The sequence below is a fragment of the Hemiscyllium ocellatum genome, chromosome 10, assembly GCF_020745735.1.
Source record: "Hemiscyllium ocellatum isolate sHemOce1 chromosome 10, sHemOce1.pat.X.cur, whole genome shotgun sequence".
Taxonomy (NCBI): Eukaryota; Metazoa; Chordata; class Chondrichthyes; order Orectolobiformes; family Hemiscylliidae; genus Hemiscyllium; species Hemiscyllium ocellatum.
Genome location: NC_083410.1, coordinates 27742305 through 27757892, shown reverse-complemented (window position 1 = coordinate 27757892; position 15588 = coordinate 27742305). Strand labels below are relative to the sequence as shown.

At 40.4% G+C, this 15588-nt stretch overlaps 1 protein-coding gene across 1 annotated transcript in view; it reads right to left on the bottom strand.

Annotated features, from left to right (window-relative positions):
• The window catches only part of LOC132819381 (ALK tyrosine kinase receptor-like), a 332695-nt gene that overhangs the window by 125861 nt on the left and 191246 nt on the right, over positions 1-15588 (bottom strand). Inside the window, exons 6-7 of the mRNA XM_060830863.1 lie at positions 13158-13302; positions 504-686 (exon numbers count right to left, since the gene is read on the bottom strand). Of these exons, the coding sequence (XP_060686846.1) occupies positions 504-686; positions 13158-13302 (328 nt within the window). The remainder of the gene's footprint in view (positions 1-503; positions 687-13157; positions 13303-15588) is intronic.

The window sequence follows — 15588 nt, the reverse complement described above, 5'->3', positions numbered from 1 at the left end:
GCCTGACCTGCTGTGCTTTTCCAGTGCCACTCTTTTTTGACTCTTCAATGTGATGTTGCAAGGCAGTGTTGAAAATGGACTGACGGGTACATAAATAGAGATGCTGCTGCAATAAAGTGCAAAGTCAGTTTGGAAACGATCAGGGGAGAAAGTGAGGATTGCAGATGCTGGAGATCAGAGCAGAAAATGTGTTGCTGGAAAAGCGCAGCAGGTCAGGCAGCATCTAAAGAGCAGGAGAATCGACGTTTCAGGCATGAGCCCTTCTTCAGGATTCCTGAAGAAGGGCTCATGCCCAAAACGTCGATTCTTCTGCTCTTTGGATGCTGCCTGACCTGCTGCGCTTTTCCAGCAACACATTTTCAGCTCAGCTGGAAACGATCAAACAAGTGGTCAGGATGATACAGTTCCAAACTAACATCCAATCAGAAAATCTACTCTGCTCATCACTGTTATTATATTCCATTGTAATAATGTATACTTGCAAATAATAAAACATAACCAACCTGTATAGCCTCCACCACCTCCCCCTGCCGTACAAGCTCCTCCTCCTCCTCCGAAACCTCCATGTGTTATCCAGCCCCACTTCTTGATGGCCTGTGGGCAGGATTGACCACCTTCAGCTCCTTCAGTCAGTGATTTGCCAGACCATGGTGGGATAGTGATGTCACTCCAACCACCACCACCCCCTGTAGAGAAACATAAAAGGGAAAATAAATACAGGAATAAAACCAAATGGTCTCCATATATTATATTCGTGGTACAGTCTAAAATAGATAGTTTGCATAATTTCCCATCTTAGGACTCATTTATTTCCAGCACAGCTTTTGTTTACTGCAATTTTATTTCTGTTGTGTGGATCATCAATAAAAATAATCTCAATCTATCATTTTCCATATAAGCTGCCTATTGTGACACAAAAGTCTATGTATTCAAGAATAAAGAACAAGGAAGAGTACAGCACAGGAACAGGCCCTTTGGCCTACCAAGCCTGTGCCAACCCATGATGCTTTTTGAATCTTCAAACCATTTGCCTCTACACTATCTGTATCCCTCTATTCTCTGCCAATTCATACACCTGCCAAGATATCGCTTAAATGTTGCTGTTGTGTCTGTTTTTACTATCTCCCTGGCAGAACATTCCAAGGACATATCACCCTCAGTGTAAAAATCCTTCCTCTTACATTGCCTTTAAACTTTTCCCTTTTCCCCTAAACCTATGTCTGCTAGTAATTGACATTCCTACTCTGGGAAAAAGACTCGGAGTATCCATTATATCCAAGCCTCTCATAAACATGTATTGTCCTATTTCTCCTTATAGCTAAAAACCTCTAAACCAGGCAACATCCTGGTAAACCTCTTTTGTACCCTATCTAAAGCCGTTATGTCTTCTGGCAATTTGGTGATCAGAATATTATATGCAATATTGCAAATGTGGTTTATCTAAAGTTCTATACAGCTATTACCTATTCATTTATCTAACACCCCTCTTCTGGGGTCTTGCTTTGACTAAATAGGCTGTCATGTTTACCACAACACAACTGATTACATTTTAAAAATGATGAATCGATTGCTTTGTGTATCTAAAGCTGGAAAGACATTAGAGGTAAGTATAATTGTCTCCCGCACTGATAAGATCCCAGATGTAATCCCCTGGTCTGTGCTAAATTAGTAGATGTATGGCAGAAGAGGCCTACAATGGACCACCTAGAATACCAAGGGCAGCACAATGGGAACACCATCTGTCTCGAGACCCCTTTGAAGTCACAGCTGCTGCTGTGTCAGAATCTAGGAACTATTTTCCTGATAGTCTCTTAAGAAGGGGCACTGGATTGGAAATATTAACTCTACTTTCTCTCCACAGATGTTATCAGACTTGCTGTGTTTCTCTAGCAATTTCTGTTTTTGCTTCAGGTTAACAGCATTCTTTTTTCTTTGGCTTATTTACCCCTGACAATGTTGTGAGTGTCAAGATTAAAGTGGTGCTGGAAAAGCACAGCAGGTCAGGCATCATCCGAGGAGCAAGAGAATTGATGTTTCAGGCAGGAGCCCTTCATCAGGAATGTTATAATTATTCAGATTATTATAATGAATTCATTAAGAGTGTTCTTTTTAATACTTTCTATCAATGATACCACATGAAATGATTGTCTAACGCCTGTCTTGTGACGAAGTGTTGAATGGAGGCCAGACAGTTCCTCATTTGGATAAAAGGAAGAAAAGAGGCAAAATAAGAGTGCAAAATAAAACTGCTAGAGGGCTCCTGCCCAAAATGTCGATTTTCCTGCTCCTTGGATGTTGCCTGACCACTCTATCTTGACTCTGATTTCCAGCATCTGCAGTCTTCACTTTTGGCAATGTTGTGACTGTATCTACACTACATGAACACCAGCAGTTCAAGAATGTGACTTGCTGCCATCTTGAAGGGCAATTAAGGATGGGTGGTAAATGCTAACCTGGCCAAAAATGCCCACATCTCTAGGACAAATCAATATTTGATCACTGTCCAGTGAGTTCTATGGCACAATGATCATCAATAGGAATGTTCTGGATGACAGTTGGCTAAGAAGAAGAAGGGCTTACGCCTGAAACGTCGATCCCCTTGCTCTTTGGATGCTGCCTGACCTGCTGTGCTTTTCCAGCGACACATTTTCAGCTCTGATCTCCAGCATCTGCAGTCCTCACTTTCTCCTAGACAGTTGGCTAAGGACTGGATCCTGTTGTCTGTCGACTTATCACAGTTTAGACTTGTTCATTGTAACATGCAAGCTGGATGAGGTAACAAAGGACAGCCAGTGCCAATTATCTGGAACCCAAGACAGTTATGTTCACTAATGTGATTCCCCCTCTTATTTTGCCTCCTTTCTTCATGTTATCCAAATGAGGAACTGTCTGGCCTCCATTCAACACTTTGTCACAAGACGGGGGTTAGACAATTATTGCATTTGGTATCATTGATAGAAATTATTAAAAAGAACACTCTTAATGAATTCATTATAATAATCTGAATAACGATAACTGAAACAATAAATTGTTTCGTATTTCACATTTCACTCGGTCTCTTTGACGTTTGTTAAAATGAATAGGCAGTGCACAATCAATTTAATGGCTGACTGAGCATGCTGAATTCATTAATGTCCTGACTACAAGAGATGTACTCTTGTTGATAATCGACCAGGCTTCCTTGTACACATCAGACGAGATAAAGTAGTTTTTTTCCTTAACTATATCATATGAAGCATTTCCACAATCAGTTTCTTTAAGTGCTGCAATTATAATAAAAGATATCTTTGAAAGGACAGCTTTTTTGACGTAGTGCAATCAATATGGGTGGTGTGAAATTAAAATGTTAGGCTAGGGCAGTTTAAGATGCTGTTAAAAAATAATTGATATGAATTAGAAAACAATAGACAACAACTTTCAATAGTGTCAGCGTTGCCAGGTGTGTGTGTGTGTGTGTGTGTGTGTGTGTGTGTGTGTGTGTGTGTGTGAGAGAGAGAGAGAGAGAGAGAGAAAGGTCTGTCATTGCTGCTAGTAGCAAGCTACTTAGCAATGTGAGGTGATGAATTTTGGCTATAATTCACAATATGTATAATTCAAAATTAAGATTAAAAGTCAAGTTTTAACAATAATTTAGTTGTTAAATGTGTCATGACATCAGTGGATTGTGCTTTTCATGGATTTGAAAAGTGGATTGCGATGATTACAGATGCAGACTACTACAGCTGCAGCTTTTCATCTAGTGCACTAATAATATGGTAAAGGACCCACGTTAATTGATTCAAAGCCTTCGTGAAAATATTTTATCCTATTTGATCACTTCCTCTGCCTGAAGAATACTCTTGCTGAAATATGGTTTCACAGGTGCTGGCAGTTTTTGGATTAAGCACTCAAAATAGTTATTCTTTGAGTGTGAGCCCTGACAGTGAAAGAATACATTCCCCTGGGAGTTTTTCAAATTGTGGCCATTTTTCCAAGGATTCTACAGAATCATCTAAAACTGTCTCAGTGTAATGCCATAATTATATCTGATTGGTCAGGTAAGACAAAAAGCAGGAAACTACAGGCCAGTCAGCTTAACATCCGTGATGGAGAAAATGTAAGAATCTATTCATATTCCAGAACTTGCAAAAATCTTCAATCAGGTAGAATCGACATATATTTATGAAAGACAAATCATGTTTGACTGTTTTCAGAGTTCTTTGACAAAGGAGAAAACAAAGTGGACAAAAGGGGGCCTGTAGATGTTATACAGTCATACAGGATAGAAAAAGACCCTTTGGTTCAACCAGTCCGTTCCGAACATCACCCCAAACTAAACTAGCCCCACATGCCTGCTCCTGGTCCATATCCCTCCAAACCTTTCCTCACTCATGTACTTACCTAAATGACTTTTAAAACTTATAATTTTGCCTGCATCCACTACTTTCTCAGGAAATCAATCCACACACAAACTACCAACTGTGTAAAGAAATTGCCCCTCATGGCTCCTCTAACCTTAAAAATATGCCCCCTGGTCTTGTAATCCCCCACCCTAGGGTAAAGACACCTGCCATTCACCTTAACTATGACCCTTATGATATTGTTAATTGAAGGTCATCCTTCAATTTCCTATGCTCCAGTGAAAAAAGTCCCATTCTGTCCAGCCTTTCTTTATAACTCAAACCTTCCAACATCTTGATAAATCTCTACTGAACCCTCTGTAGTTTAATAATATGGGAATGGTGCTGGGGCCCGTACTATTTGCAGTCTATATCAATGAAAGTACTGAATGTATGATTGCTGAATTTGTTAATGGCACAAAGATAGGTGAATAAATTGGGAAGAGGACATAATAATTCTGAAAAGGGATATATATATATATATATATATATTTATGGCAGTGGACAATAAATGTGGAAGATCAGTATAATGTAGAAAAATGTGAATCTGAAAAGGACCATATTACTTAAATGGAGTGAGATTTGCAGAACGATTTGCAGAACTCTGCTCTACAGGAATGTGGATATCTTGGTACACAAATCGCAGTTACAGAACGTGATTATGAAGGCAAATGATATGTTGTTGTTTGGTGTTGGAGGAGTGAAAATATCAAAATAAGGAAGATTTGTGACAATTGCATAGGGAATTACTGAGACCATACCTGCAGTCTTGGTGGTCTTACCTAAGAAAGGACATAATTGCAAAAAAGATTAACTGGACTGATTCCAGATGAAGGGCTTGTCTTATGAGGAAACATTAGGCCTGCATCTATTGGAGTTTCAAAGAATGAGAGATGACCTTGTTGAAACATACAAGCTGCTGAGGGGCCTTGACCGGGCTGATATTGAAAGGATTTTTCCCTTTACGGGAGAGACTAGAATTAGGGAGTCTCCCGTTTAGGACACATATAGGAATTGTTTTTTTGGAGAAACTTCTGTCCTAGACAGCAGTAGAAATAGAGGTATCTTTTTTTGTTCGGCTGAGTTAGAAATAATTTTGACTGACAACGAAGTAAAATGGTATGGGAATACACAGGAAAATAGAGATCATAATCTGATCACATCAAATAGTTGATCAGCTTACTCTTGCTTCTAAGTTGGATTTTCTGTTCATAAGCCAAGTATTTTCAACCATGAAGACCCAGTTGAGGAGTTTGATTCTGCTGTGGATCTCTATCCATTTAGGGTTTCTCCTCTGACCAATATTCAGATTTTTTTCTTTATTTGAGGGCATTGACTTCAGTTTTAAGAGCTCAAACTGACCAAACATAAACCAGTATCAAACTATGTTTGCTCCTACATCTGGGATATTTTTAATGGTGCTCGCTCTGGCTCAATAACAGAGTTTTCAGTCTCTTCAGAAAATTACAGGCTGCAAGACTGCTACCACTGTTGGGATTTGGGCTTTTGGATGGAGCAATTAAACCAAGGCCCAATCTGAATGAAAAGGATTCTCTCATGCTTTTCCCAAGAAATGAAGGCTGTCGTTGCCAACATCTATCTGACAAACCCCACGCACATTAAATCAACTGGTGATTTACCTGATTGTGGGTTGTGAGATATTGCTGAGTGCAAATCGACTGCTGTGTTTCTTTGAGTTACAAGAGTGACCACATGTCAAATAACTCTCACTAGCGGGAAAGCACTTTGAGATGTCTTCAGGTTGTGAGATTCAAGACCTTTTGACAGCCTTACTGTCCAGTGAGGTACAAGCAATATGTTAAGGTAATTGGTCTGGTTGTCCTTAATGGGCATTTCATTTCTGTGGTTAGAACCATAAGGTAGTGCATGTGATCAGTACAGCAGTTTTAAGCAATGCCAGTGATATTATCAAGAAACAGGAAGGACAGGAAGCAGGAGAAATGTTATTCACCAAATGCACACCATTAAAATGTCATGGATTTTTATGAAGCTGTCGCTATTTTGAAATGTAAAATGTCAAAATTTGGAATAATGCAATTCTTTTTCAAATTTCAGAATTGTTATTAAGCCTGGCTGAAATTAAAGATTTGATCAGTGCTTAGAGAAGGTTAACAGCATAAAGTGAGTGGAGTAATATTTGTTTTCTCTTATTACTGAATCACAAAATTCACAAAATTATGTTCTTTCTTCTCACAGAAGTCCATAATTGCTCCACTAGGTTTATGCATAGAGTCAATAAATGTTAACAGTTTGCACTAGTCTGGTGTTCAGCCTCGTATGGCTTAAGCTCCAAAAAGCTGTTAATGACATTATTGCTCCAATGTCATACAGAATAATTGCAAAGATTTTTCCTTCACCAGCTTACCTACATCAGGGCTGGAATCTAATGGAATGCCATTGTCATTAGCTCACAGGCATTTTTGGATGGCCTGATGGAATTAGGACCCAGTCAGGCATTTATCTTTATACTGTTAGGGTTCTGGTTCATCTGAGATATACATTTCCCTTGAAATCCTGGTGTGATTGGCTGAGGAGCTGCCAGCCAATCAGAGGTTGGTGGCTATCCTGTATTAGCAGTGCCACCAAGAGTGCTGGCTGCTCTGTTACTACATGGTAGCCTAAAACAAGGATTGATGATGGAGCAAGAAAAGAAGGTTAGTGGGACTGGTTACCTCCGGCTTCAGAGGGCAGAATCCCTTGAGAAGAGGTTCAATTTGAGTTTGAGTTTAATGAGTTTGATTTATTGTTGTCACATGTACCAAGGTAGAGTGAAAAGGAAGGTGGACCTTACTCCAGGTCAGTTCCTCCTTGCTGCTGAGTGCCTGTGTGGCTGCAAAGAAAGCTCCACCTACCAGGCTCCAGGCCTAAGAATCAGAGTTTTTCTGTTCATCATCTCACTGGGCCCCACTGGCTGCTGGTTAAGTATTAGTAGTGGAGGAATGAGGCTTTATTAGTTGCACTTATTGGTTACCCTCAATTGTCCTCCAGGCAGGAAGGCTGTCTGTTCGGTATATTGTTTCAGATTCTGGAGCAACCTTGTGATGATGTCATGGAGTTCCTCCTCACTGGGCATAAAGAGCACAGTGAAGGTAGACTGAAGAAGGAAAGGTTCAAGATGTGATATTATCTACTGCTCTGAAATTCCGAACCCTTAGGGCATTATGTGAAAGCAGATGGCAAGAATATTTTTAAAGATCTTATTATCATAAAGAGGCTTTTCTTCCATTTCTGCAAAACTTTGGTTACTTGGGGGAACAGGAGGAGGGGACAGGACACAATAATTCTGAGGGAGGCCCAGGAAGTGTTGGAACCTCATAAGCACCAGCTCTTGCACTCCCAACCAAGTTGATTATTTGTGCACTTAACTGAAAAGCAACGTACAAACACACATAGGTTGTTATGGAGGCCGATATATCACAGCACCTGCTCCGGGATGGCTTATATATCAATTTCCAGGGACAATACTCATGTGAAAGGCAAACATCACCACAGGCTGGATGGTCCAAACAACTGACTTCATGCTGTAATTACTTTGAAATAAACTTTAGACAAAATAAGGTTAGGCATTTAATGAAAAACAAGATTCATGGTATGTGGGCATTGCTGGGGTTGATTCCTAATTGTCTTGAGAAGGTGGTAATAAGACACCTTCTGGAATCTGTCCCCATCATGTAGGTACTGTTGAGGAGGAAGCTTCGGGTTTTTGACCTGGTGTCAGTGAAGGAATGGTGATATATTTCCAAACTAAGGTGACACATGACTTAGAGGGGTCCTTGTGGGTGATGTTGTTCCCATTTGCTGCCATGGTTCCTCTAGTGCAGTTATGGTCATGGGTTAGAACGAAGCTGGCAGAGAGGCCTTGGCTAGTACTGCAGTGCACCTTCATGTACACCACAGGCACTGTGCACTGGGTGGTGGAGGGAATTAACGTTTAACATGGTTGGTGAGGTGCCCATTAAGCAGACTACTTTTGCCTGGATGGTGTCGAACCTCTTGGGTTTTGGAGCTCCACCCATCCTGGGCAATTGGCGAACACTTCATCACTCTGCTGACTCGTGTTTTGTCTGCTGCAGACTACTTTTGAGAGGTCAGGAGATGAATTACTCTGTGCAAAATTCTTAGTCTCTGACCTGGTCTTGTAGCCACTAGTCTGTGACTTGTCTCTGAGATTGTGGAATTCAATCCCACACCAGTGTTTAATAATTTATTTTAAATAATAACCTTGATTATTCAGTCACTGTAAATCACTGTCCGTGATGCACTTTTTTGCAGGGAATCATGCCTATTCCAAATCAGCAAAGCCTCAAATCATTGCAAAACAGTGAATTATGAATATTTTGAAAAAAAATGTATATTGAAAAATAAAGGTGAGTTGATAATTGATTTATTCTCAAGTCTTGGAATTTTGATTTTTTTTTCAGCTGGTCAGCATTTGGTGCCATTTATATTTTTAATCGTTTTCTTTGAATCAAGTGATTGACAAAACATTTCAGTACAAATTCTTTATGATGGTGAAGCGTTCTAATACCAAAGAATAAAAGTAATGTGAGCAGGAGTAGACCACACATCCCCTCAAGCTTGCTGTACCATTTAATATGATCATGATTGACCTGTCGCCTCAACTCCATTTTCCTGCCTACTGCCCCATACCCATTGGTTTGCTGCCAGATCAAAAAAAAATCCAACTACCTCAGGCTTAAATATACTCAACAATGGGGCATCCACAATCTTCTGACATGGACTACTCTGAAGATTCACAATGCACTAACTGAAGGAACTTCACTTCTTCTCAGCCCTAAACAATTAGTTCATTAATGCTCTATGTTTTAGAATCTGGGAGGAATAACCTCTCAGTATCTATCTTGGGAATCCTGTCCAGAAACTACATGTTTCAATGATATCAACTCTCATCTTCTAAACTCCAGGGAATATAAATCCAAGTATTTAGCCTTTCATAATCGGTCAACCCTTTTACCTCAGAAGGCAATTGAGCAAACCTTTGCTGTACGATCTCCAAGGCAAGTACATCCTCCTCAGGTATGACCAGATGATCACAAAATATAGATGCAGAATTTTAGGCCAGTCAGCTCATCAATTCTGCTCCACTGTTTGATATTTTTCTCAGCCCCATTCTCCTACCTTCTTCCTGGAACCCTTGAACCCCTTACCAATCAAGGACCTATCTATCTCTGACTTAAATACACTCAATGACTTGACCTCCACAGCCCTTTGTGGCAATGTGTTCCACAGATTAAACATCTTCTGGTTGAAGAAATTCCTCCTCACCTCAGTTCTAAAGATTTGTCCTTTTTCTCTGAGGCTGTGCCCTCTGGTCCTAGTCTCGCCTACTAGTGGAAACATCTTCTCCATGTCCACTGTATCTAGGCCTCTCTGTATCCTGTGAATTCCAATCAGGTCCCCCCCATCCTTCTAAACTTCATCAAGTACAGGCCCAGAGTCTTCAACTACTCCTCATATGGCAAGCCCTTCATCTCCAGAATCATTCTTGTAGATCTCCTCTGGACCTGTCCAATACCAGCACACTGTTCCTTGGATATGGAGCCCATAACTGTTCATAATATTCTGAATGCGGTCTGACTAGAGTTTTAATCAACCTCAGCAGTTCATCTCTGCTCTTGTATTCTAGCCCCCTTGAAATGAATGCTATCATTGTATTTGTCTTCCTAATTGCCAACTGAAACCATATGTTAACCTAAAGCGAATACTGAACTTGGACTCCTAAGTCCCTTTGTGCTTCAGATTTCATAGAATCATAGAATCTCTCCAGTGTAGCAGGAGGCCATTTGATCCATTGAGTCTGTACCAATACTCTGAAAAGCATCCCACCCATTTTATCCTTACCTTGGCTAATTTATCTAGCTTGCATATTCCTGTATTCTACTGGGCAATTTATCACAACCAATCCACCTAATCTGCATATCTTGGCACTGTGGGAGGAAACTGGAGCAGTCGGAGGAAACCCGCACAGACATGGGGAAAATATATAAACTTCACACAGACAGACACCCAAAGCTAGAATGGAACCTGGATCCCTGACCGTTATAGCACTGTGCAACCCTAAGCCTTTCCCCATTTCCGAAACCTTTCCCCATTTTGAAAATAGTCTAAGCCCTTATTCTTCCAATTAAAGTGCATAATCTCACATTTTTCCACATTGATTTCCACCTGCCAGTTTGTCATCCATTCTCCTAGCCTGTCCAATTTCTTCTGCAGCCTACCCACTCCCCCAATATTATGTGTTCCTCCACCTATTTTTGTGTCATTTGCAAACTTAGTGATAATGCCTTTGTCCTGATCGTTTATGTATGACCTGATTAGTTGTGATCCCAATGCTGATCCCTGGGGAACTCGACTAGCTGTCAGCCGCCATCCCGAAAAAGAGCTCTTTATCCCCATTCTCTGCCTTCTGCCAGTCAGTTAAACCTCTATTCATGCCAGTACCATGCTCCAAATATCATGGGCTCTTTTCTTATTTATCAGCTTCCTGAACAGCACCTTGTTAAAAGCCTTCTGGAAATCCAAATAGATCACAACTACTGGCTCTACTTTGTCTAAATTGCTTGTTTCCTTCTTAAAGAATTCTAATAGATTTGTCAGGCATGACCTCCCCTTGATGAAGATGTGCTGACTGAACCCTATTTTACCCTGCACTTTCAAGTACTCCACAATGACTTATAATCAAGATTCTGGTGCTGAATTCATAGATAGTTATGATAATTTTGATGCATCCATCTCTAATCCTGACCCCAAACTGCTTCTACTCTGTGTCCTTTCTACAAATAAAAGGAAAATCATTTTGCACATCAACAATTAAGAGTTCCACTTCTTTTAGAACACATTTTGCTTTTCCGTTCTTATCACCAAAGTGAATAAGTTCATACTTTCTACTTAAACTCAGTCTGCCAGCCTGTTCCCCACTTGCATAAACTGTCTATACATTTGTAGTCTCTTTGTTTTCTCCTGACAGTTTTCATTTCTACATAACTTTGTACATTAATCCAAAAAACACAAGATATAAATTAGTAAGTCAGGAATAAGAAAGAAAACCAGGATTAACAAATTTTGCATTGAAATTTCTGAGTTTGTGAAATAAAAGTTATCAGCCCTAAGCCAACAAAACAGATAGTATAAGTGAATACAAGAGGCTATTGAAAAATGAAGTCACTGAGGGATGTGGTGAGGAAGTGAGGCAGTGAACTTGAACAAAAGAAAAGGTATGTTTGTACTTGCTGGCCCCAATGTCCCTACTTTCCAAGATTCAATTAGAATCTCAACAATTCCACAACCTTTTCTGGTGCTGCTTTGTGACCATATGATCTTATCTTTATTCACTCAAGCTTCCAGCAATTAATCACTCAGCATCTGCCTCACATTGTGGCTGGTTGCAATGAGGAACTCTCCATTGTGGGAAAGCAGTGCTGAAATGTCAGCAGATTCTCTAATTTACATCCAGGTCACTGAGTTCAGAGTTCATTGTCCTAATTTGTCACGTCAATGGTACACTGCAGTCGTTCACTGAATGAAAGACAGAACTGAGTTTATACTGAGGCCATTGACTTAGAGCTGATTAGTTACACAGATTACACATTACTCTAAGTCATCTTAAGTAACATCTACAAATTGTATTTGAGGCAATAAAACACAAATATTATGCTGCGGTTGTTTTAGCTAAATTGCCTGTGATTTCAAGTGTTAATGGCATATTAAAGATAATATCTGAAGAGTGGTTTGTAGAGAGACTGTTTGTGACATTTTAAATTGGATGTGAATTGGTGAAATGGGATATAACGCCAATGTGTCAGCAATCTGCTTGAAGTAATTATAAGAAGATCAATAAGGCTAAGGGCTGAAGGATTTAAGGCTTCATAAATTAAGGAATTTTATAGTGTGATTGCTTTGCAAGGTCACATTTTTTTCACAATATAAGAACATTTCAGCGAGTCTTTTGATAACAAGTGAAACACTTCTTCAATTGAGCCTGAGGCCCCTGAAAACAACCATTTTCGGGGCTTGCATGAAAGGGAGCAAAAAAAGGAAAACAGACATTTATCCCTTCAAATTTTAATTCTTGCTGGAAAGTGAATCTATGGGAACACTGAGTGGGGGCAGGATTGAGCACAAAGGTGTTGCCTTCCATTGTTTGTTCATAAAAAACGACCACTTGAATTACGTTGTGACTTGTTGTCAATGTCTGCGAAATATAAAGCAAAGACAAATCTAAAAAAAATGAAAATCCAAGCCCTCTAGTCTCTTTGTGTCTGATTTCATCCAGAAGCCAAGACCTTAGTGGAATGTTGAAAATACTCAAGTACTTGGATTAACTGTGAAGAGAAAAATGGAATTCACTTTTATATTGGTGATTAAATTATAATTTTACTCTTGATTGGATGACATGCTGAGGCCAATGTGGGAGAAAGTCAAAAGGTAAATGAGGATATACCCATCTCTGTTCAATGCTTGTCTTTTTTGAAAAATGAAAATAATTATACACTTGATTTCCTTTTTTTAAAAAAGAGATGGCTCCCCTATTGCTTCAGATTGTAGCAACTCGAGTCATTAATATAAATTCCCTTCTGAAATATACACCATAGGACAATGGTAATAAAATTTGCAGTTGATACAAAAATAGAAGGCCCAGTGAATTCCTTAGAATGCCAATTTGCAGTTGATACAAAAATAGAAGACATAGTGAATTCTTTAGAATGCCAAAAGAAGCTATTTAAGGATATAACTCACCTGCAGCACCTGACCTCCCATTCAAACCAGGAACAGTGGAATCGGTTTCGAGCATCTCTTCTGGGAAACTGGAGTCTTTACTTAAATAGGCTTTGCCACCTCCACCTGCTGCTATCAGCAGTGGTACTGGTTCTCCATTATCCATCTGGACCATGTCAGGGATGCAAGCACAATGCAAGCAGGGTTAAATGAAGCAATTTACAAATCAGAAGACCATTCAGCTCATCATGTGTGTGCCAGCCTAAAGTGAGTTTTACAGCCTAACTCTCCTTTTCAGTTCTTAGCTTGTAGCTCTGTACATTATGGCACATGTCCATGAATCTTGGTAAATGCAGTGAGGAGTTCTGCCTCTGCCAATCTTTCCCACAGTTGTCCCAAACTTGTGCCATCCTCTGGATAAAAATAACTGTCCTCAAAACTCATATAATCCTTCAATCAACTTTATCAAAACCATAATTTGAATAATTTATCATTTTGGACAATATCCTTAGCTCCATTCTAGTAAACCTTCCATGCACTCTCTCTAAGGCTTTGCCTTCTTGTGGGTCCCACAATGAAAAACAATACTCCAACTAAGTGCTATCTGGCTCATTTTAGGGTCTTGGCATATCTTACTTTTATGTTCTGTGTCGTTTATATTCATGGCCAGAGCAGAGGCAAAAATGGGGTCAGGAAATCTGAAATCTTTCAGAGTTTGAGAACAAAAAGATTTCCTCTCCCTTCCCAAGTTTGCAACCTAGTTTCAGACAGCCTTTTCATGGTCAGAAAAACATTGAGTTGTGACTCTGCACAGAAGTCCACTGATATTGGGGAAACCATTGAGAAGCCTATAGGAAACTTGAATTTCCACCATCTCCAGCACCACCAGCCCACTTCCATCTCCATACAATTCTCACACTATGTCAAGGTTTGCAAATCCCAAACCCCAGCCCCCTACGTCCCTCTGAATCAATAATATGGAGGAAATGGGCATTGGAAATAGTCTCATGTTTCACAGCTGCAAAAGGGCTGACTCACTCTGAAGATGATGGTTGTAGTAGGGTAGGAATGTCAGACTCCGTGTCCATATGCTCCAGCTCACCTGGCCAGCTGCATTCTTCTTTGATGTTTATTTTTATTGCTTTCTTTCTTCATTTCTCTTCTGTATTGAAGTTCACCTTCTCTTCTTTTCTGCGGCTGTGTGGAGGAAGGTGGTTGTGAGGGCCTGCTGCGGCAGTGTGGTGGATCCAGATATCTGCTCTTCGTGACCATAGTGGTCATGGCTTTCCATTGTCGGTGGGCCTGGTCCATTCCTCCTGGAGGTAGAGAGGCGGTGTCAGTGGTAGCTACAGCTGTGGTGGCGTGGGAGTTTCGGTTCATTCCTCATTGCTATGGCGGCAATGTGGCTGTCTTGGACTTGATGGGTCCGGTCTGTCCTTCGTCGCTATGGCGGCGATGCAATGGCTTCGATATCGATTTCGGCGGTGGCAGTCTGGTGGTTCTACTCCAGGAATCCTTGCCCTGGCAGCCTCAGGGTGGTACTGTCCCATAGCCGCTCCATAAACCAAGATAGCCATAAGAGGGAACAAAAACATGAGCTTTGTCCGAACTTTGTCTCAATTATTTCTTCTTACAATTCCTGTAATTAAAATGGTGCTGAATTGTGAAGACTTAGGCACATCTCACGTGTTTTCATAAATACAAGTGACAATGAATTGCCATTCTGTTCTATTCTGTTCACATTTTCCTGGAGTCATGTCTCTATTAATTAAGCAACTATTCCATAATTCCTAGAAGACTTCATAAGTTTTGTGCTACCTGCAAGGATCTGTGTACAGTTCAGGTCTCTGTTCTTATGTTCCTTTTAAAGTTGTCCCATTCAGCTCACACTCAATGAAGGTTCAAGATGGTGGTAGCAGTAGAGTAGGAAGTGTCCTGGTTCTTGAGCCTGGATCTTGTCCATTTTGTCTGTTTTTTTTTCTTTCCTCCTTTCTTTTCCTCTTTTGTCCTTTTTCTCTCTTTTTCTCTTTTTTTTAACTTACTGTCTGGAGAGAGCACAGTCATGGAGGCTGCAGTATTGATGGAGTCTGGCAGCGGCTGGGGCCCAGCATAAGCCTGGTTGGTGGTCGGTGGTGAAGTGGCAGTTGGTGGTGTAGTGGCTGGTGCACCTGGGCAGAACTTAGCCCAGTGTGGGTGAAAACATGCCTAGCGCAGGGAGAGAGCATGCCCTTATGTGGGAAGGGCAGTGTGGAGCATCTGCAGGCCCCATAGCTTAGGAAAAGATTATTATGTTTAACTTTTAACTTTATTTCTGTATTTTTCTACTTTATACTAAGAACTGTAGTGATGAACGTTTTAGCTTATTTCTTTTCTATTTTTGTTCCCAAGATTTTGTATCTAGGTCCCTTTGTACCAAAGATGGCCCTGTGAATGGTAACATTGTACTCCAGTA